The sequence below is a fragment of the Panicum virgatum genome, chromosome 8K (assembly GCF_016808335.1).
Source record: "Panicum virgatum strain AP13 chromosome 8K, P.virgatum_v5, whole genome shotgun sequence".
Lineage (NCBI taxonomy): Eukaryota > Viridiplantae > Streptophyta > Magnoliopsida > Poales > Poaceae > Panicum > Panicum virgatum.
The window spans coordinates 55,384,324-55,407,622 of record NC_053143.1 but is presented as its reverse complement, the minus strand read 5'-3'; the positions used below and the strand labels follow the sequence as shown (position 1 = coordinate 55,407,622).

The 23,299-nt window shown below is 46.2% G+C and overlaps 2 protein-coding genes across 3 annotated transcripts; one reads left to right on the top strand and one right to left on the bottom strand.

Moving 5' to 3' along the window:
• The first annotated feature begins 2 nt into the window (after nucleotides 1-2).
• LOC120645302 (putative disease resistance protein At3g14460) lies at nucleotides 3-23,299 on the top strand. 2 transcript variants are annotated; one of them, XM_039922103.1, is made up of 3 exons: nucleotides 3-1,283; nucleotides 1,491-1,644; nucleotides 22,795-23,299. In XM_039922103.1, exons 1-2 carry the CDS (start codon nucleotides 34-36, stop codon nucleotides 1,522-1,524), a joined length of 1,284 nt encoding a protein of 427 aa, XP_039778037.1. In that variant the 5' UTR covers nucleotides 3-33; the 3' UTR covers nucleotides 1,525-1,644; nucleotides 22,795-23,299. The 2 variants fall into 2 exon arrangements, with proteins under 2 accessions (XP_039778037.1, XP_039778036.1); XM_039922102.1 differs by having other exon boundaries at nucleotides 3-1,644.
• On the bottom strand, nucleotides 17,787-21,199 carry LOC120646000 (zinc finger BED domain-containing protein RICESLEEPER 2-like). Its single transcript, XM_039922699.1, has 4 exons — nucleotides 21,188-21,199; nucleotides 19,458-19,530; nucleotides 19,271-19,353; nucleotides 17,787-18,638 (listed from the first exon to the last, which is right to left on the bottom strand). Exons 1-4 carry the CDS (start codon nucleotides 21,197-21,199, stop codon nucleotides 17,787-17,789), a joined length of 1,020 nt encoding a protein of 339 aa, XP_039778633.1.

Here is a 23,299-nt window from a genome sequence, read left to right as displayed (position 1 = left end):
AGGGTATTATCTATAGATGGTGGAGAATGTGATATGTTGGTTCGATCCCTGTGTCAGTTGAGGCACCTAAGATACTTCAGCTTGGAGGGAACAAATGTATCTAGGCTGCCAGAGGACATCCATAGGATGAAGTTCCTACAGCACATTTTGCTTCTAGGGTCTATGAATTTGGAGAGTCTTCCTAGCAGCATTATAAAACTGGTGCATCTCAGATCTCTTAACATGCATGGTATGAATGCCAGTGTCATGATACCCAAGGGGTTTGGTGGGTTAACAAACCTGCGGACACTTTTGGGGTTCCCGATACGCATGGACATGGATGGGAGCAGCTGGTGCAGCTTGGGAGAGATAGGGCCCCTTTCCCAGCTTAGGAAGCTTACTTTGCATGGTCTACAGAATGTGCCTGCTAGCTCATTGGCTGAAATGGCCAGGATTAGCAGCAAGGAGCGCCTTGATTACTTGGAATTACATTGGAGTAGCAGCGGATGGATGGAATTGAGGGATGAGATTGAGAAGCAACAACAGCAGCATGCAGCGGAAGAGGTATTGGAGAAGCTCTGCCCTCCACCCCGCATACAACATCTACGTATTCAAGGATACTTTGGTCGCATGCTACCAAATTGGATGATGGTACCAAATGCAGCAATAGAGGCATTCAAGAGCTTAATGATTTTGGCGCTGTGGGACCTGTGTTGCTGCACCAAACTCCCTGACGGCTTGCGTCAGCTACCCAGTTTGAAAACCCTGAGCATTAGGGATGCACAAGCCATTCAGAGCATTGGGTTTGAATTCCAGGCGTCCTCCTCCTTGACGGCGGTGGGTGGCACTACAGTTACCTCAGTAGCTTTTCCTAATCTCACACATCTTGCTCTGGAAGAGTTGTGCGAATGGGAGGAGTGGGACTGGGAGGAGCAGGCCACCGTGGATGTGACCGCAGGCACCATGGCCATGCCTTGTCTAGAGAGACTCCACATGACGAACTGCAAGCTAAACTCCCTTCCACCAGGGCTCGCCAACATCAAGAGGCATGCTCTGATGGGACTGTACCTGTACAAAATCACCAACCTGGCATTCGTGGAGAACTTTCTCTCTGTTGTGGAACTCGACGTGTTCGACTGCCCCGAGCTCAAGAGGATCAGCGGCCTCTCCAGGTTGCACAAGAGCAGGATCATCCGCTGCTCGAACTTGGAGGTGCTAGAAGGTGTCCCAGCACTCGATAGCCTTGTGCTGGAGGACGCGACAATGGAGGCTCTTCCAGGATACTTGCAAGGTGTGAATCCAAGGTATCTTGAGTTGAATTGCAACAAGAAGCTGTACGAATCCTTATCAGCACCAAGTACCTCTGCCGAGTGGAACAAGATCAGTCATATCGGAAACCGCGATATCAGCTGGATCCAGTGGCGGAGCCAAAATTGAGTCAGGAGGGGCTCTCCTCCTCTTCTTCCTCCTCCAACTTCTCCTTCCCTCATTCTTCTTTCTCAAATCTGTAGGAGAGGCTTAGAGGGGGCTTCATGGATTTTCTAGCGATAGGAGGGGCTGGAGCCCCTCCAAACCCACCGCTGGATCCGCACCTGGCTGGATCGAAGATTAAGATGAAAACTCGCAGGAACGGCTGCATCAACAACAATTCATCCATTCATTCAGGTAATGTGCATAATTCCTTCTCTGCCGAAATTTGTTTCTAGTATACTTAATCATTGCTTCTTGTACGTACATACTCCTGTTCTTCACATCACATATAGCTGAAGTAATCCGAATGCCTCAGTTGATTGATATGTCAAATATACTGAGGGACCGAAACTGGCGACCAGAGGGGGGTGAATGGGAGCCGATTAAAATTTTTTCCGAAATCTGAAACGTCGGCCTATGTCCCAAAATCACCGCAAGCCCTCGAACTTAGGTCCGTGAGAATAGCTATGGACAAGCTATCTCGAAGCAGAAGACCCAGGTCACAGCGCGGAAGCAAAGCGAGTCGAAACGCAGACCTGGACTGCAGAGACCGGTCAGACCGGTTGCACAGACCGGTCAGACCGGTCGGGCTGGGAATTCAAATTCCAGACCGGCCAGACCGGTTACTCAGACCGGTCGCTCCCAGACAGCCCGCCAACAAAGCTCCAAATGTCAAATCTTGAGTAAATGAAGTCCAAATCCAACCAAACTTGGAGGAAAGCTTCGTAACTACCCCGTGAACATATCCCCAAAAGATCTCACCCAAAAGATTCACGGATCGAGAGAAATCGTGGAAAGATCAAAGAGGATTGGGGTTTTCTCAAGAACACAAAATCGCCAATTCGTGAGAACTCATGATTCCAGGGGGTTTGGCACTAGGCTATATGCATAGGAATCATTCCAAAGAGTTCATCAAACCACGAAATCAAGGGTTGTTCTCCTTCAAACAAAGAACACACTAAAAGAGGAGAATTGAACCCAAAACGCAAGAGAGAAGGGGAGGACGAGATGCTCAGCACACACAAGTGAATTGCAAACAAATTCCATCCATTAATTCTCAGAGGAATTCACCTATACAACAGCTAGAGCCATCCGCCCATCATCCACCCACTAGATTGAAGAGAATAGCTATAATCTAAACTCTCTTTGCATTGGAGTACTTGGCCCTAACCTAGAGCAGGGGCAGGGAGAAGGAAAAACACAGAGAAAACAAAAGACTCAAGAGACTCGCCCAGCCACAGGCTGGTGGGGGGTATTTATACCCGGCTGCTGCGGCCAGACCGGTCAGGGGACCGGTCAGACCAGTCGGGTCAGCAGCACCCCGCTGTACAGCCTCGATCGACGGCGGAGCTTCTTTCTTCGACTCGAAGTCCGAGCTCCGGTCCCGGCTGCCCTTCACCGCCATCCACCGCACGGTCCATCGGCCACAGCACCTCCACGGCAGCTCCCCGCCGACACTCGACGCCCGTGTACCTACAATCCAAAGACCAAGCGCACGATCACACCGCACGGTTGACAATTCACTCATCACAGGCAGGGTAGAGTACTCACATTCCTCAATCTCCCCCTTGATGAGTGCATTGTCAACACACCACAAACGAACAAAGAGAAGTGAAACCAGAGAAGAACAAAGAAGCACGAAAGAGAAGAACTAAAGCAAGTAACGAAAAGCTCAGAAAGGCAAGAACAATCACTTACTCACGCAAAGATCGATCCCCTAAGACAAGGGCAAAGGCTCGACGCAATCGATCAAAAGCCAAAACATGACTCCTCAAAGACAGAGGTAACGCTCGACACAGTCATGAAAGAAGCAGAGGGAAAACGAGGAAAACCAGGAGCCAAGAACAAAGCAGAAACTCCCCAAGCAAAGTTTTTCCCTCTCACAAGTGCAACTTTCCCAAAATGATGCACTCTCAAAGCCATATGCACAACAAAATTTTCAAAAATCAAACAAGTCTCCCCCTTGTTCGATCACTTCTCTCAAAATTCTCCCCCTTGTTGGCACATGCACACATCAAGTCAAAAAAGACCTAAAGCTCCCCCTGAAGCTGAAACTCCCCCTGAACAGATGCTATGCAATGAATGCAATGCAGGAGGTGTAAGTGAAAACATTCAGGGATACAATGATATGAGCAACATCTAGTCACAAGCACGTGTGCATCCATAAACAAGGCCTGCATCTAGCTCAACAGGGTATATCAAATCAGTCTAGAGCTAGGCAAGTTTAGTTTAGGAGAAATAAAAGCATCACCCATAATCTAGCACTAACAAGTAGGAAATGGAAAGCAGTGCTACTCAAACTCATACAGGTGAGCCAAAACAGCCAAAACAAGTTGCCAACATTAATTTTTCAATCAAATTTATAGCAATCAATTCTTAATGCCAGGGGTTGAAAGCTTGTCATGCTTTACTTAGCAACAAGACCAAGCCTATGCCAAAAGACAATCAGAAGCTTAAAGCACTCGTTTCAGTCATGCACAGCCTTGCCCGGGTTCTCACAAGTGCAAAGTGAGCCGCCCCGAAAGCTCGACCAGTGCGACAAGCAATCCCACCTGGATCTTTTCAATCCATTTCAAGAACAGTTCAAGCAATTTTATCAGATTTAGATCATTTCAAATATGAATTGCTGAACGAAAAGCTACACTAGCATGAATAAGATAGCAAAACATATCAACACGCCCTAACATGCTAGTAGCCAAGACAGGGTGATCATGTTTTTAGATTTTCAAATCAAAATAGCTTAACTCAGATGATGTCATATACACAATGGAGCAAGCTATACATGATCAAGTTTATCAACTCACACTAGCAAGCACTAGAAGATCATATCAATGTATACAAGAATGCTAGTGCAAGTGAGACAATGCAAAATGCAAACATGTACAATGCATATGCACAATGCAACTACCAAACCTAGAAAACCAAGAGAAGCAAAACAAAGACCTACCAAGCTAACCAAAATAAAAGTCAGCGATCAAAAGGGGTAACAAACCCCAAGCTCACCTTGCAAGCGAGCAAAGGTGTCCTGCTCAAGCAGTTTGGTGAGAATATCTGCGGTTTGCCTCTCTGAAGGGACATGGATCAGGTCTATGTGTCCTCTCTCATGGTTGTCTCGCAGGAAATGGAATCGGATGTCTATGTGCTTGGTTCTGAAGTGTAGGACAGGGTTCTTTACAATGCTAATGGCTGACATGTTGTCTACAAAGATGGGAACCCTACCGAAACTCAAGCCATAATCCTGCAAGGTTTGTTTCATCCAAATTATCTGGGAGCAGCAGCTAGCAGCGGCAACATACTCAGCTTCTGTGGAAGAAAGCGCTACGCTAGCCTGCTTGCGAGAGGACCAAGACACCAAAGATGTACCGAGAAATTGACAAGTGCCGGATGTCGACTTGCGATCCAACCGACACCCACCGAAATCGGCATCAGAAAAGCCCACCAAAACCAGAGAAGAATCCGCAGAATACCAAAGACCAAATTCAGGGGTGAATTTCAGATACCTGAAGATGCGTTTCACCACCTGCCTGTGGGAGGTGCGCGGAGAAGCCTGGTACTGCACGCAGAGGCAGACGCCAAACTGGATGTCCGGTCGCGTCGCCATCAGGTACAGGAGAGAGCCGATCATGCTCCTGTACTCCTTCTGGTCCACCGCCTCGCCGTCCAAGTCCTCATCAAGCGCCGTCGATGTGCTGATAGGAGTCGGCTGAGGAGACATGTCACTCATGTCAAACTTTCGCATCAAGTCTCTAGTGTACTTGGCTTGATGGACAAAAGTGCCATGAGGAGTTTGTTTGATCTGCAGCCCGAGGAAGAACTACAGCTCACCCATCATGCTCATCTCGAACTCCCTGGACATCTAATCAGAAAACTTGGAGACAAGAACGTGAGAAGAGCCACCAAAGATAATATCATCCATGTATATCTGAACTAAAAGAAAATCAGTGCCAGATCGCATGAGGAACAAAGTTTTATCAACACATCCCATTTTAAAGCCCTGAGCCAGCAAAAAGGTTTTCAATCTATCATACCAAGCTCTAGGTGCCTATTTCAAATCGTAAAGAGCTTTCTGAAGTTTATAAACACGGTTTAGAAACTTGGGATTTTCGAAACCAGGGGGTTGCTTCACATAAACCTCTTCTTCGATAAAACCATTCAAGAAGGCAGATTTAACATCCATTTGGAAAACCTTAAAACCCTTGGAAGCAGCAAATGCAAGAAAGATTCGAATAGCTTCCAAACGAGCAACAGGGGCAAAAGTTTTCTCAAAATCAATACCCTCTTTTTGGCAAACCCCCTGGGCAACAAGACGAGCCTTGTTTCGAACAACCAACCCATCCTCACCCTGTTTGTTTTTGAAAACCCACTTCATTCCGATGGGATTACAAGCAGGTGGAGGCTCGACCAGAACCCAAACTTGGTTTCTTTCAAAATTTTCAAGTTCCTCATGCATGGCATTGACCCAATTAGAATCAGAGAGAGCGTGTCCAATATCTTTGGGCTCAAAAGAGGCAACAAACGCTGAATGAGCAAAGCCAGCGATACTTGTTACCTTGGACCTTGTGACTCGCTCGTTGAGATCACCTAGCATCTGTTGAGGTGGATGGCGACGCTGAATGCGTCGTGGTGCTCCCGTGTCGAAGTCGCCTCCTCCTCAACCAAAGCTGGTGCCTCCTCAAGTGCAGCTGGTGCAGCCTGAGTCACCTCCTCGATCAGCCCCCGTGAAGTAGACGTAGTCGGATCGGGGCCGTCATCATCATCCGAGCTCGTGGCAGAAGTAACTGGGTCCACAGCACGCGTGCTAGCCTCAGTGTCGCCCTCTGCAGCTTCTTCCTCCTCATCTTCAAAGATGGAGGTGCCGAGCTCATCATCTCCTGCAACTTCAAAGACAGAAGAATTGCACGGTGCAGTCTCGTCGAACGTGACTTCACAAGTCTCTCTGACGATGTTAGTATCAATAATCAGCACACGGTACGCTCTAGAGTGAGAAGCATAACCGAGAAAAATGCCGTCAGACGAACGAGACTCAAACTTATCAAGATTTCCATCTTTCAGCACAAAATACCGGCAACCGAAAACTCTGAGATGGTCAAAACGGGGCTGGCGTCCAAACCGCAACTCATAAGAAGTCCTGTGCATGAAATCACGCAAGAAAATGCGGTTGGACACGTAACAAGCGGTGTTAACCGCCTCAGCCCAGTATTTGTGAGGAGTCCTATGCTCATCGAGCATCGTCCTCGCCATCTCAACCAGCGTCCGATTCTTCCACTCTACAACTCCATTCTGCTGTGGAGTGTAGGGAGAATAATATTGATGTTCAAGCCCTTGATCACTGCAAAAGGCGTCAAAACGAGCGTTTTTGAATTCTGTGCCATTGTCACTGCGGATCGCTCTCATGGCCTGGGGTAAATCGTTTTTCAACCTCAAGATCAAGTCTCGAACAAACTCGAAATCCTCATCCTTGGTTCTCATGAAAAAGACCCAAGAATAGTGAGAAAAGTCATCCACAATCACAAGAACGTACCACTTCCCACCAACAGACATCACCCGAGAAGGACCGACAGTGTCCATGTGTAGCAACTCTCCAGGGTGAGAGGTCATCACCCAATTAACAGACGGATGTGAAGTGGCAATCATCTTCCCGTGGTGACACGGATGGCAAACAAGGTCCTTTTCAAACTTCAGTTTGGGCAATCCTCGGATCAGGCCAAGTGAGCTTAGTCTCGACAACAAATCGAAGCTCAAATGTCAAAATCTCCTATGCCACTTCCACAAATCAGAAGAAGGACCAGCCATCAAGCAATGAGAAGGGCCAAAAGGAGTTCCAGAGAAATCAACCAAGAAAACCCGATCGCGAGGTGTAATCCGGCAAACCAAATCTCCCCTGGAATCCAAAACACGCGAGCAACCCTCCTTGAAGCGAACTTCAAACCCCTAATCAAGAAGTTGCGAAACAGAGAGCAAATTATAACCAAGATTCGAAACCAAAGCAACTTCTCTCAGGGTAAAGTGATTAGAAACTCAAACAGCGCCAAGTCCACGTACCTTTCCTCCTCCATTATCCCCGAACACAATGTACTCGTTTGAGCGCATCGGGGTGAGGCTGGAGAACCATTTGTCATTTCCGGTCATGTGGCGCGAACAACCGGAGTCCATGATCCACCTGTTCTCCAAGCCTCCGACCTGCACATCAGTAGTGAGACAAAGGGTGAGCAAATGTCTCAACACTGGGGTTAGCAAAGTGAGAAGCAAACCAGTGTCGAACCATTTGCTCTACAGAAGGGTTAGCAAAACCAGACAAAGCGTATCCCCCGTCCCGTCTACCACGTGACTGACGAACACCACCGCGAGAAAAGCGTGGAGCCTCAAAACCTCCTCCAAAGCCTCGGTCCCGTGGTCCATAGCCGTACTGAAAATGACCAGGAGCACGACCGGCAAAGCGACCACCCGCTGGAGCACGGTAACCATCACTGTCTCCCTGACCTCCACCTACACGGCGCGCCCTAGCATCTCTCCTATCACCACGCCGAGAAGGACCATGTACCCGAGCAGAGTACATGTCCGCGTTCTGTCTCTCCTGCTCTCTTCTCACAGCTCGCTTCCTCCTGAAGCAAAACTCCTCCAGGTGACCTTCCCTGTCACAGAACTCGCAGTGGTACCTCACCTCACGCTTGGGAGGTGGAGGCCTAGCCTGCGGACGGGGAGGAGTAGCCCTCTTCTTCTGGGCAACCTGGGCTGTGGCAGTAAGGAGCATGTCGAGGGGGTTACTCAGCGCATTGGGCTTAGGAACCCAAACCTGCTTCTGCGGAGGTGCTTTCGGTGGTTCTTTAAGCACACCATCCGCGGGGTCAACAAGCGAAGGATGTGTGCTCGTGCTAGCAGTGTTTCCAGCAGCCTTGCCAATCTTACCATACAACCTGTCAAAGTCTGACTTCGTGTATGTGTAACCGACCCCAAACCCATCACCACGCTTGAACTGTTTAATCATCATGCCCAACTGCAGCTCACTGCTAGAAACCCAACTTAGAATCGCCCTAAGATAAGTATTCTCATTCTCTAAGTTGGCTTTTTCTACCGCAAGACTATCTAAGTCAGCAATCAAACCAGGGCAAACAGAGCAGTCAATAGGTGGGCTAGACTCTACGACCTTAGTCTTTCCAAAAGACTTGATCAAAACGTTCTTCTCCTCTAGCTCCGACCTAAGCGTGGGACAAAGCTTAAAAGCACCAAGCAAAACTGGCCTAGACTTCATCTCCTCTAGCTCGCACACAACAGTAGCAAACTTGGACTGCAATGAAGCTAGATCGGACTTAAAGATAGGACACTCATCACATTCAAGCACATCGCTAACAATAGGAGCGTCCTTAACTAGTTCTAGTTCATGCTTGGCCTTAGCGAGCTCATGAGACACGTCAGAAAGCGAAGTTCGTGACGTTCTCATCATACTTGGCACGGAGAGCAACAAGATCGTTCATGTGAGATATGCAACCAACGCACTCATCCTCACTAGATTTCTCCCTAGCACAAGCCAGCTCAGCCCTAAGCTTTCTACGCTCTCTAGCTGCTTCCTTAAGCAGCCTCTTCTGATTGTCGAGAGCGGCGTACAACTCCCTAACCTCTGTATCAAGCAGGTCGATCGTGGAGTTTACCTCTGAATCGCTCTCGGATCCAGGAGAAGAGCCGGAGTGCGTCGGTGTAGCATGTCCACCCGAAGACGCACGAGCACCATCAGCTTCGCCCGCCATGGTGCAGAAGCTCTTCCGCCGACCTGCCGCCAAGCAAAGACCGATGAAGCCGGTGGCTTCCTTGTCTCGCTTCTTCTTCTTCTTGTCGTCATCGTCGGAGGTCGGTGAAGAAGAGCGGTCGGTGTCGGAGCTCTTGTCGAGGTCGCTGAGCTGTGCCAGGAAGGCATTCTCCCGCTTCTTGGCCTTGAACTGGAAGCGCTTCTTGAGCGACTCCTTGTCGAAGCGTCCTCCCCGGTCACGACTGCGGTGCTTGTGGTGCCGACGCTCCTTGTTGGAGCCTCCCTCGTCGCGGTCGCGGTGGCGGTAGTAGTCGAAGGAGTTGTTCTGGCCACCGCCAGACTTCTTGGGGCAATCGGCGATGAAGTGGTTCAGATCACCGCAGTTGTAGCAACCGGGGTTCTTCTTCCTCTGCCTGTTGTGGTAGATGCGCTGGAACTTGCTGACGAGGAGGCACAAGTCGTCGTCGTCCAGCGTCTCCAGCTGCTCATCTGAAACAGAAGGCAAAGAGGCAAGAGAAAAGCCAAGAGCAGAGTTAGCGTTAGAGCTCGATCCACCACCTGGGCCAGTCACAAGAGCGACGCTCTTGGAAGGTGGGGCACCATTGAGCTTGGCTCGTGTCTGGTTATCCACCTCCGTGGCCTTGAGCTTGCTGAAAAGCTCGTAAACGGTCAGAGTCTCATAGCCTGTAGACTCAATGATCGTGTTCACCTTGAGATCCCACACAGAGCGGTCAAGTGCGTAGAGCAACTTGAGAGCCTTCTCGTGCTCTGTGTACTCAAGGGCACCAGCAGATCTGTTCGCATTGACTTTGTTCACAATCGACTGAAAACGACTGAACATCAAGTCAATGCTCTCACCCGGCTCCTGTGTGAAGTTCTCGTACTCACGCCGGTGAGTCTCGAACAGTTTGGCCTTCACCTGAGGTGTACTCTTGTGGTAGTTCTCAAGGCACGTCCAAATTTTGTGGGCTTCCTGAAAACCCTGGACGCGTGAGAACTCCGCACGAGAAACGCCAGCGAACAAGGCATTGACGGCCTTGGCGTTAGCCTCGTGCTGAGTCACATGGAGAGGTGTGGTCCGAACAGCAAGCACCTCGTAAAGCTGGTTCGTGGTAATCTCCCAGACATCGGTTCCCATGCACTGCAGGAAGGCTCTCATGCGAACCTTCCAGTAGGCATAGTCCTCGCTGGAAAACACCGGGATCTTACCAAGACTCGCCATGGTCGCCAAGTGGTTTTCGAACCGGTTAAGGTACTGAAAACCTCAACCAAGCTCTGATACCAATTGAGGGACCGAAACTGGCGACCAGAGGGGGGGGTGAATGGGAGCCGATCAAAATTTCTTCCGAAATCTGAAACGTCGGCCTATGTCCCAAAATCACCGCAAGCCCTCGAACCTAGGTCAGCGAGAATAGCTATGGACAAGCTATCTCGAAGCAGAAGACCCAGGTCGCAGCGCGGAAGCAAAGCGAGTCGAAACGCAGACCTGGACTGCAGAGACCGGTCAGACTGGTTGCACAGACCGGTCAGATCGGTCGGGCTGGGAATTCAAATTCCAGACCGGTCAGACCGGTTACTCAGACCGGTCAGACCGGTCGCTCCCAGACAGTCCGCCAACAAAGCTCCAAATGTCAAATCTTGAGTAAATGAAGTCCAAATCCAACCAAACATGGAGGAAAGCTTCGTAACTACCCCATGAACATATCCCCAAAAGATCTCACCCAAAAGATTCACGGATCGAGAGAAATCGTGGAAAGATCAAAGAGGATTGGGGTTTTCTCAAGAACACAAAATCGCCAATTCGTGAGAACTCATGATTCCAGGGGGTTTGGCACTAGGCTATATGCATAGGAATCGTTCCAAAGAGTTCATCAAACCACGAAATCAAGGTTTGTTCTCCTCCAAACAAAGAACACACTAAAAGAGGAGAATTGAACCCAAAACGCAAGAGAGAAGGGGAGGACGAGATGCTCAGCACACACAAGTGAATTGCAAACAAATTACATCCATTAATTCTCAGAGGAATTCACCTATACAACAGCTAGAGCCATCCGCCCATCATCCACCCACTAGATTGAAGAGAATAGCTATAATCTAAACTCTCTTTGCGTTGGAGTCCTTGGCCCTAACCTAGAGCAGGGGCAGGGAGAAGGAAAAACACAGAAAAAACAAAAGACTCAAGAGACTCTCCCAGCCACGGGCTGGTGGGGGTATTTATACCCAGCTGCTGCGGCCAGACCGGTCAGACCGGTCCAGGGGACTGGTCAGACCGGTCGGGTCAGCAGCACCCCGCTGTACAGTCTCGATCGACGGCGGAGCTTCTTTCTTCGACTCAAAGTCTTTGCTGTGATGCCGCCACGTCGACGAAGATCCGGTCCGCGGTTTTGGAGGGTCCGCGAAACCCGGGTAGGTGACTGGTTTTGAGAAAACCGCCAAAACCTCACGCGCGGGAAGATTCCCGCCTCCACGTCGTGGCCCTAGACGCCGTTCCCGCCTCGGCCTCCTGACGGCCCTAGACGCCGCCCGACGCCCGTCACCTCCGTCAGTCCCGAGACCGACGCCCGTGCCTCCACGACTTGGCGTCTTCAACCGCCGTTTGCCTCCTTGGTTTTATGGCGCAAACCGAGAATCCCGCCTCCCGTCGCCGCTTGCGCCCTCGATCCAGGAGTGGACGCCACAGCTGCCGCCCGGTCCGAGCTCCGGTCCCGGCTGCCCTTCACCGCCGTCCACCGCACGGTCCATCGGCCACAGCACCTCCACGGCAGCTCCCCGCCGACACTCGACGCATGTGTACCTGCAATCCAAAGACCAAGCGCACGATCACACCGCACGATTGACAATTCACTCATCACAGGTAGGGTACAGTACTCACATTCCTCATATACGTTTGATCAGCATGGAAGAAAGCTTCCGTTGGAGCACACGCCGACACACAGCCTACTCGTCGGACGACGAGACAGTGAGACACTGCAAACCATGGATCGATTCTCTTGAAAATGTAAAGATTTTAGTTCTCTCATCTTTGGCCCCCGGCCTCCGAGTCTCACGCATGCTTCTCCTTTCATAATTGGGTAGAGTGATCATTTAAAGCAATCTAGCTTCAGGATAGATGGCGATAGTCATCTTTTTTCAGGCGACTAAGGCTCAGTCTGCATGGTAAGATAAGAAAAATGCTATGCTGAGATAGGTCAAAATGCTATGTAAGTCTAGTCTGGTGCGGAACATCTTGGCAAAACTCATGAACTCACTCTGCACCAAATTGCTAATCGCTGAAAAGTATAACAACAATAACCAGTTCGATCGATCCTTTATGTTTTAAGTGTTTAATTAACAAAGTAGGCTCCGTTATCAGCAGAGCACGTATAGGAACAGCACGTCTTTCTGTATTGAAATACTGAATGGTTACACATAAGCAAATTCAGGTGTTGACATCAAGTCATTTTAATTCAATGCAAAACAAATGGATTGCATACCCTTATCACAAAAAAGAAAGAAATTGTGGCAGCCGTAAATACAAATTAAATAGTAAAAGCATCATAAATAGCACATAAATATCTGCAGGTGAGATTAGAAGTATGAAAAAAAAATTCACCAGCCCATCAGATATCAGACCCCAACTCCAACATCGAGCACAGCTCAACTTTACCCTGCACCAAAATCAGCAATGAACTAATTAATGCAGAAGAAATACATGCAAACAATAGAACAACGAGCCATTCCATCTTAAGAACCCAGGCATGTTAACTTCCAACTTCCCATCTCAGTTCAACAGAAGTAACCAGGTAAGGTAACGTAGTTTGTGCTACACAAAACCGTGGATTCAACAATGAAGCACTAGCAAAACAATTACTGCAAGATAATTAGAAGCCCTGATTTAGTCTTGTTCCACAGTTGTTCACGCTTAGTCGACCTCCTCAATCTTGGGGCCTGCAATGCTGCCTCCAGAGGGTACATCTTGGCGATGATGGGGTTGCAAATGCCCTCAAGCTCCTCCATCTTGTGTTCAAACTCATCAGCCTTCGAAAGCTGGTTGTGCGATCAAACCACTAGATGGTGCCATCAATAGCATCCTCAATCTTCTTGTCCCCGGCATCAAGCTTGGAGGCGACCTTATCATCCTTGATGGTGTTGCGCATGTTGTAGGCATAGTTCTCAAAAGCGTTAGTTCTTGGACTCAGGTCCACTCTTCTTCTGTCCAGTAGTCTTGTTCTTCCGAGTATGTAGGGAAGACCTTCTCCTTTTTTTTTTTGGATGGTGGTCTTTTTTTTTTGAGGGATAGGATGGTGGTGTTCCTTGGCAGCCTTCTGCAGATTCAGACCATAAAAAGGAAAGAAAACAAAAACGGAAGCGCGACGGGCCTAACGGCCCATGGGCCCAAACATGTTGCCTAGATGGAGGACGGGCACTCACTATGCATGTTTATCATTTTTTTTTAGCAGCAGGCAGGTCTATCTTTGTGTTGCCCTTGCTCTGCTGGGCTGCTGCATCTGCATGTTGCGTCGGCCTAGTAACTTAATTTCTTCCTTGAAAAAAGTAACTTAATTTCTGGTTCCGTGGGTTTCCAAATCTCCATCTCTGCTGCTAAGGCTCTGTTTAGTTCCAAAAAAAATTCCTACAGTATTCGTCACATCGAATTTTTAAACACATGCATGGAGCATTAAATATAGTTGAAAAAATAACTAATTACACATTATAATTATTTCATACGAGATGAATCTTTTAAACCTAATTAGTTTATAATTAAATATTAATTGTCAAATAACGATAAAATGTGCTATAGTACCAAAATCCAAATTTTTTTGTGAACTAAACACAGCCTAACTGTGTCTAGCTTTAATCTAAAAAAAACTATGTCTGGCTTTATGTTAGTGCTTCCTTCCATCGCCTAGGAGTTCAGAGATGACTAGATTCTAATGCAAAGAATTAGAGGAGGAGGCGCCAACGCCATGGCAAACATGTTCCAGCCTTCAAATAGTAAACCTCTACAACTAACAGTGCTGGACTACCATATTAGGTCCGGATGATGTGATGCCTACAGTCTATATCAGTACCACCTACTCCCTCCGTCCCTAAATAACTGTCGATTCACTTCTCGAAAATAATTACTTAATGTTATATAAAAATATTAATATTTCTGATACCATAATTGATATTAGAATATAATTTAATCTAGCTTTTTAATAAAATTTATTTGAGATAAAATGTTGCTCGTATTTTCTACAAATCGAATCGAACTAGTGTCACGCAACGAGGACGACATTAAAAGGACGGGGAGCGCACACTAGGCGTGTTTAGTTGCGCGTTGAAAGTTTGAAAAGGTACTTTCAATTGAAGACTAACATAGATAATCACAAAAATATTCAGAACTTGTGTAAATCGCGAGACGAATCTAAGAGTCAATATCGTAGAGTAATGTAATTATGTAGCAATTAGCATCTAATACATCTAATAGGTCATTGATTCGTCTCGCATTACAGCGGAGTCGCAATGCTTTTTTTTTCGGATTTAATCACAGGTGCCGGAAGATTTTTTTAGACTTTGATTTAACTACACGCCCAGAGCGGATAGAAAAGAGATACTTATTGGTGGACATGACGTGTAGTAGTACTGTATCTGCAAGGCAATGATTTCGCCCGCTAGCCGGCGAAATAAAACTCCAGCGTGGCCGGATAGCAGCATGGGAGTCGCAGCGCCAGGGAGCTCTGCAGTGCATGCAGCGAATGGGATCGTTGTTCGTCCATCAAGCCGGCGTCTCGCGAGACGCCTACTCGGAATTCTCTCTTTTTCTCTCTCTGCCGGCAGCGATTCAACTGGCTTGCAGCTAACCATAATACTTGCTCTAAGACATGATTCACCTGTCAGGCTGTCACACACGCACATATTTTTTTTATTTGTCGAAACGCATGGTCCTTCTTGAAACGAAATGAAATGCACACACTTCGGCCCCGTTTGGCAGGGCTTCGGCTCTTCCAAAAACATCTCCGGCTCTGGCTCCTCAGATGGAGCGGCTTCTCTGGTGGAGTTAGAGCCATTTTAGAAAATGTTTGGCAAAACAGCTTCACTTGTTAGATTGATGTGTAAGCCGCGTGAAGCCACGATTTCATAACTTCACCTTGCCTGTGTAAGCCGCCGACGGCTTCAGAACCGGCTTCACGTGTGAAGCCGGTCCTGAAACAAACATTTGGGAGGGCTTCACGTGAAGCCGCTCGTGAAGCCATCCCAAGAGCCGTGCCAAACGGGGCCTTCCTTCTTCAGGGATGAACCACCACTCGCACCTAATAATAAGCAAAGAGGCAGGCAACAGTAATTAATATCACCCAGCCTTACCTACAATGACTGTTATTAGGATTACAAGCGTATAACAGCATGCAGAGGCTCGAGTGAGAACCAAGCTTGGCTTGGATGTCGACACGTCGTCAGCGTCATCCGCTCTGGATTGGTGCCAAAATGCCAACTCCAGGAGTAGCTGGGCAGCCAGATTGAGCAGCATCAAGTTAATTGCATGTTGCCGAGATTAATTAAGAATAGGCCTGCTAATGGGGACATATCCGCCCCTACCCCGCCCCTACCCGCAGCGGTACAATGATTTTTTGCCAACCCGCCCCAACTCAAATATTTAACTAATCAACCCGCCCCAACCCGCCCCACCAATGGTGGGTTATGCATGTGTTGTTGCTGCGCACAATAGGAAGCACTCGAGCAGCATTCTACTAAAATATGAAGCCACGAGTTGCTAATTAAACATTCTCACTCCTTCAGCACGGTTTACAGAAAGAAATACATGCATCAGTGGCTCATTCGGCACATACAAAAAGCAACTAGTAGTGGGATTTTCTTGCAAGCAGCAACTAGTTGTCAGCCATACAAGCAGAAGCAGGTATATATAACGTACAGGAGTTCGCATTGTTCCATCTACAGAGATCAAGTAGACACCACTTCAATACCTACTCAAAAACCAAGGGTTCACCACAAGACAGAAGACACCACCACCTAGTCCTTTGCAGTTCCAAAAGCATCAAATAGCTAGTCATCGTCCTCGGGAGGATCGAAGTCCCTAACCCCACGTCAGCATCTTCCCCGTAATGGATGAAGGAGTCGATGTACGATAGCACATATTGTATGCTGCAAAAACAAGGGTAGTTAGGAGGTGTGAAAATACAAGAAAATAGTTTTAAAAAAGAACGGTGTTTTGCATGTTCACCCATGCCTTGAAATGCACAATAACTCTCAGAGTCGGCAACAAGAAAATGAAATGGTAATAAGTTTCATTCCAAACTGACCAGATCTATAGTATCTTATTCCCATGGTATGATTTTGATTTGTTCAACATGGCTTTCACAGAAGTGGTGTCATGTGTGTGTGCTTTCAGCACCAGAAATTTTGAGAATGCAAAGATGAAAATATCATCTTCCAGATAAATTAGTTGTGCTGTAATCATCAACCTAAGGGAAAGAAACAGTGTTACCTTCTCTCCTTTCTCAAGTCAAGTGGTACAAAATTAACCATGTTGTAATCATCAACCTACATGATGGAACTGAGATTAATAGTGCAGGCTGAGAACACTGAAAGAGGGCACTAGGAAAGTCAAACAATAAAACATTAAATATGAAACTGATATGAGACAAGTGGCATCTCAGATTAAAGGTGCTTGCTTAGATGAACAAATCTGTTTGCCTGTACAACTTTATGTCAATGTTGGGGTAGGTTAGAGATGAAAAAACCAACACTAGATTAATAAAAAAAACTGAAAGAGACCCATATTTGGAAATCCCCCAGAATCTGAATTTTCTGACACATCCCAAGCAGACCTCCAGTCACCACTCATGCACCCTCCAAATTAGAGTCTAGCTTCACCCCTGATGAAAACAAAGGTGTTCCCATAGACAATTGCACAAGAAGCAAATGCATCATAGAAAGTGTTCAAACATTTGGGCAAATCTTAACCTAGGAAACCAGTCTGTATCCCTAAGCAAATGCAGAAAAAGAACTACTACAATGAAACTGGAAAGAACTACTGAAAAGTGAAAACATCTCAGAATTCCCTAACTCACTTCATTTGGGTTAACTGAAAAGAACTAAGAGAAGGGATAAGAAGTCTGACCGTGCAAAGGATAAGCTTCTCAGAATTCCCTAACTCACTTCATTGGTGGGATATGTGTACAACCAATCTTTGCAATAGACCAAAGCTTGAAGAGTTTCTGGTTTCATTGAGCTTCGATTGTCACTAAGAATCCGACCACTCAAGCTGAATGCAGATTCAGATGAAACATTGCTGAGTGGAATTGCTAAAAAAATCACGTGCCATTGCTGACAGCACAGGATACTTGTTGGAGTTTGTTTTCCACCAAGTCAGAATTTCAAATCTTTCATCTGGTCTCACTGGTGGCTCTTCTAGATATGCATCAAGTTCTGATTTTTCAATCCTAGTCCCTCTCCTCCAATTCCTATATTCAGCAAATTCTTGTTTCAGTCTTCTTTTTCCAAGCACTAGCACTGGAGAATGGTTCACCATGCTTGTGGACTATGCAGTTTGTGACACCACATTTATTTCATTTCTTCTTATAACCTCTTCATACTTCCTAAAATACTTGTGAAGCTACTCTTTAACCATATTTGTGCTAATTTCAATGTCAATAAAGTTGCTGCACACCTTCTCATAGAAGAAGTCAAGGAGGTCAAGTTTCTTTCTTGGATCAAGTATGCTGCAAATAGGAAGGAGCATATTGTAATTTCCATTCCAATACTTATCAAATTTCTTATCCATTGCATTTGCCAAATCAGTGAAAAACTGATCCTTGTGCCATTCTGGACTTCTCAGAGTTTGATGGATGCAAAGCACATTATCCAGGAACATGTGGGATGTTGGATATCTATCAGCTGAGAACGCCCTGGTAGTTTCTTCATAAACTCCAAGGAATTCACCAATGGACTCAACTTTACTAAACTCAGATTCGGTTGGAAATGGTTGCTGGTTTGCTGTGGCATATCGCTTCAAGACGGTCTTGTACTTTGCTGCCTCCATAATCATGGCATATGTTGAGTTCCAACGATTTGGAACATCAAGGACTAAACCAGCCTTTGCAGCAAGACCTTCTCTTTGAGCTATCTCATTGAAATTCTGGATACGCGCAGGTGATGAGTTAATGTTCCTAATCAGGTCTCTTATCAATTCTATCACAACACTAGCAACATTCATACCGTCTTGCACAAGAATGTTGAGTATATGAACACAACATCTAACAAGAAGATGCTCACCACCAAATAACATGTCTTGCTTTCCGCTTTCTTGCAGAAGATCGCAAGCTGTCTTGTTGTTTGCTGCATTGTCCAGTGTTATTGTGAACATCTTCTCTTTGATTCCATAGTCTGTCAGAACAGTTGTAATGGCTTCCTCAATAGCAACACCTGTATGTGGATACTTCACATCCTTAAATGCAATTATCTTTTTCTTCAAAACAAAATCAGGGCCAATATAGTGGGCTGTAACACAAAGATATCCCAACTTTTGGTTTGATGTCCAAAGATCCGAAGTGAAGCATATGCAAGAGCTAAGACTCTGAAGTTCACTTCGTAATTCTATCTTTGCTCCCTCAAACTTAGCAACACAGTCATTACTGAATCGTTTGTCTCCCTATGCCGCTAAAAGTGGGTTGCAGTGACTCCATCCAAGGCTCAAAACCTTCATCATCAAACTTGTTGAATGCTACATCAGCTCTAACAATTCATGCAATCATCAGGTCGTGACTTCTCTGCTTATTAAAGGTGAATGGACCATCTGGCTTTTTCTTCATTGTAGCGACAAATCTGTTCCTATCATCACTAGGGACTTTGGGGCAGTACTCTGCAATGTGAGTTCTAAGGCTGTTTGTACCTGATTTCCTGTTTGCAATCAACTTTGTTCCACAGTACTTGCAAATTGCTTTTAGTGCACCATCTATCCTGACCAATTCCGGCTCATAATACTCCCAGATTGGTGCCCTTCTATTTGGTGTTGTGACGAACTATTATCAGTGATCTCACTTGTGCCAGAGGCCTCTAACTGAAGAGTAGACATTTGCTGAATGCTTATGGTATGCTGACTTGGAACAAAAGAAGAAGCCCCAGCAGTCCTACAGTTGCAGCAGCCAATTGAGTGTCTGCATATGCAAATGCACCGGCAATCCCTGCATTTGGAGTATAGCTTATGTTAAATAAATTAATAACCAATGCACTGTTCTCTTTAATGTCCACAGTATCAGGAAAATCAAATGTTGGGTACAATATTTACCAGAAAATTGTCGGGTGATGAGTTCAATCCGAGTCGCAGCAGAGTTTTGAGCAGACTGCACTAGATTAGCAGCCTGAGAAATGAAAAAAAGAAATGGTTCAAAACATAAAGTAATGGCAACAAGCCCATTAATAGAATAGAGCTGACCAGTGATGATTAGAAATCAAAGTGATGACTAATTCATGAATGAACTTGGCTGTGCAACAAAAAACTTGGTTGCAGGCAAAGGGATTTGCCGTGTACAGTTCCCAAAATGCAACAGGAGCTAAACACAAATTAACAGTACACTTTCAAGATGCATGCAACAGCTTAGATCAAGTTATTAACCTTCAGAACAGAAAACACTTAAGAGATGGTTCAATTAGATGCCTTCCAATTGAAATGGCATAAGTTTGTGAGCACTGAAACCATATACATAACAGATAACACCCTCCAATTGACAGTATGGACATGTAATGCAACACCATTGTGCCCTGAAATTGCTAAAAGACTAGTATCAACACAGCATGATGTATACTCGGGCTAAATATTTTTTGCATAGGCAATCAGATTCCTCGTCATCGTCAGAGTATTTCAGAGCTAATTCTTGTTTCAGAAATATTCAGAGCTATAGTTAGTTGATATAATTCCTGTGAGCAGCAATGTTGATTTGACCAGAATTTTAGCTGCAGGAAAAGCTGAATCAGCAACCGAAAGAAAAGGAACCATCCCCTTTTATTTTGGCAAAAAAGAAAGAAAGTGATGCATGACAAAGTATGCATCTCATTCTCTCCTCTGGGACTCTATCAGATTCAGATGTGTCTGAACTGAACTGTCAAAGAAAAGAAGCGATCCAAATCGCTGGCACTACTCAAGGCAAGAAGGGAAGCTGCAAGCGAGGAAGCGATTTTGAGCATGATTGCACGCACCGGGCCGTAGGATCGATCGAGCGAACTCCACTGCCGTGCCTTTAAAATTCCTCCTCCAGGCAATGCCCGCCACCCCGCCCTACCTCCTCTCCTCTTCTCTGCAGCAAAAGCAAAGCAAAATAATACATGCACATAAGGAGCAAAGTCTAGTTTCACTTTGTGGTATGTAATGGACAACAAACACATAAATGGATATTCATAGTTGCGGCGAACAATTGCAGACAAGACGATCCAGCTTAAAGGCTTAAGCACAGGAAGAGCATCAAGTCAAGGTTTTTAGAGATCATAAATGGACTGTACAGAATCAACAAATTTTTATTGTCAGATTTTATCTGTTGACATAACAGTACCACAGATTTATTCGATGCCAATATGACATTGAAAATAATACATGCACAATTATTAAATCTGCAAGTTAAATCCCAATAGTCTCACAAGCAATTCCTGATATAATCCTCCATAAATAAACAGAAGCTAAGAAATCCACAAAAGACGAAAGCCAAATTATTAAACTTCTTTTTGGAAAGTCCATTTATAGGCATGTCGCCAACGTTGCTAGACCAACTCCATAAACACTTAGCCGTAACGGGTATCCAAAGTCCATCCCTCCCCCCCCCTCCCCACCTGCTTAGAGCAGCAGAACAGAAACAAAAGCAGGACAGAGGAGGAAAAAAATGCAAAAGAGATGTCATTTTCTAATCCGTTGGAATTAATAGCATCATTTAGCTGGGGTGTCCAAATTCCTAGCGGATCTGGTATAGTAGCAACACTTTGAGAGCAACTGGCCATCATAAATCGTGCAAAGTGCCTGCCTGGAATTACTAGGTGCCGCATGGTTGCACGCCACAACATGGCAATAATATATTGTAACCGGATCAGATCCAAATACAAACAGTTTTGTTAGGGTTTGGGGTGCTCCGTCTCGCACAGCAGAAGGAGAGAGAAGGGGCGAGCATACCTGGTGGATGCTGTCGCCGGCAAAGGACTGGGCGAAGACGTGACTAATAGCGCCGCCGCTCTCCCACTCGTCGCCGCCAGGGAAGGAAGACAGTCAGAGAGAGGGTAAACTCGGGAAAGAAACAGTCAGAGGGTTGGATAGCATCTCGAGCCGAGCCCAGGTCGATCTGAGCCTCTGAGCCCAGGTGCGGCGGCAACGGTAGCCGGCAGCGGCGACGGCTACGGCGGCGGTGTCGCCTTCTTGCGGGAGCCGGACGCGGCCGATCTGTTTTCTTCCCACCCACCCCGCCCCAACCCGCAAATGCAGCCCACCCCGCCCCAATCCGTTAGCCTCTAAACCCGTTACTACCCACACAAACGGATCCCAATTCAAAAACCCGCCCCAAAATCCGCATCTGAGCCCGCCCCGCTAGCAAGGCTAATTAAGAACGCTAGCTAATTGACTCGTCGATTGGGGAGAGGAGCGCAGCTGAGCTGAGGACAAAATTGCCTCGCGAGTTCTTGCGTGCAGGGCCATCACATTATTCATTGTCTTCCTGTTGTGCGGGCTGCGGCTGGTGCTGGTTTGTTATAAGAGAAAATTACTGTTGGCTGGCTAGTGGCTGGTTTGGTGTGAAAGAAAAATATTATTGGTTGGCTGGAGAAGCAGCCAGCAGACAGAGTATCTAAAAAGCCAGCACAACAGAGTATCTAAAAAGTTTGCATCTACTGTATGGATCATTGTGTCGTCGATACAGTGTTGATCTTGGCGTCTTCCCTAGCCTTCCGTCATCGGACGACAATTCACTCCACATCCCCCCCCCCCCCCCCAAAAAAAAAAACCACATTAACCAATTACTGGCTGACTGATACAAAGAGTCAGGTAATTGTAAATTGGAAAAGGTTCCTATATTTGCTAGGATTCATCCATTTCAGATAAGTCTTCTGAACCCATAAAAAAAAGATAAGTCTTCTGAACTGATGGCGAAAAAAGTGGTTAACTGCCAAAATGACAGCTGCTTCTGTCCATTTATGCACTTGTGGAAATTACAAGTGAGACTTGACAGTTCCTGACTTGTGTGGATTATTCTGAATCCATATTTCTAGCGGATCTCTGCTTCGGCCCCAACCACTACCATCAGGAGACACACTGACGTAACCACGCAATGTGCTTTGCTAGTTGATCAGTCCACAATGCAATCATATTTCCATGTGAATAGCTTATAGCAGCCTATTTGGTGAGATTAAAGTATACTGCATGTCTGATATTTGTCCAGGAATCTTTTCTGCATCTTTCAAATAAACTTTGACTGCACAAAGCAATATAATCAGAGAAAAAATGCATGGGAACAAACAAAGATGGCAGGCTTGTGGTGTGCACACTGGCCACAAAACTCAAAGACCTAACAATTTATTTATCTACTTATTCTGAAAACTGAAACTCAAAGAGTTGGAAGGAAATATTAAGTAAGAAATGCTAAAGTGCATTGCAGGCAGCAGGCATGGAGGTACCCTACAACTGCACATGAAGGCATGATCAACGGCGATGGGAATATGGCACCTTTTCCCTAATGCTTTCACTGCAGAAATAAATAAAATAGATTCCATGCTTTGGACTTCATTGGAAAGGCCTGGAAAAAGTTTGCTACCATCAGATAAAGTGATGATGGCATTGCTTATTGTTTCTTCACACATGTTCTCCCAGCTCCTCTCTCGTTCTAAAGGCGGTGTGAATAAAGGTGTCACCGAAAGACCGCTAAAAGGGAGTCCAGAAGAAGACTTGGAAAAATTTGCAAGGAACTTGGATTCTGAACTAACTAAAGGAGGTGGCTTGAATTATCCCAAACTACCAAAATGGTACTAGTAAGAAAGGAATCAGTAAACTTGACAAAAATTGCAAAGGAATTGCATTTTGGATATGTACTTTTCGCCAGGTTGATTGATTATCAGAAAGTGCATTGCACTTTCAGACAAGCCGGTATGGCCTTTCAGATATCA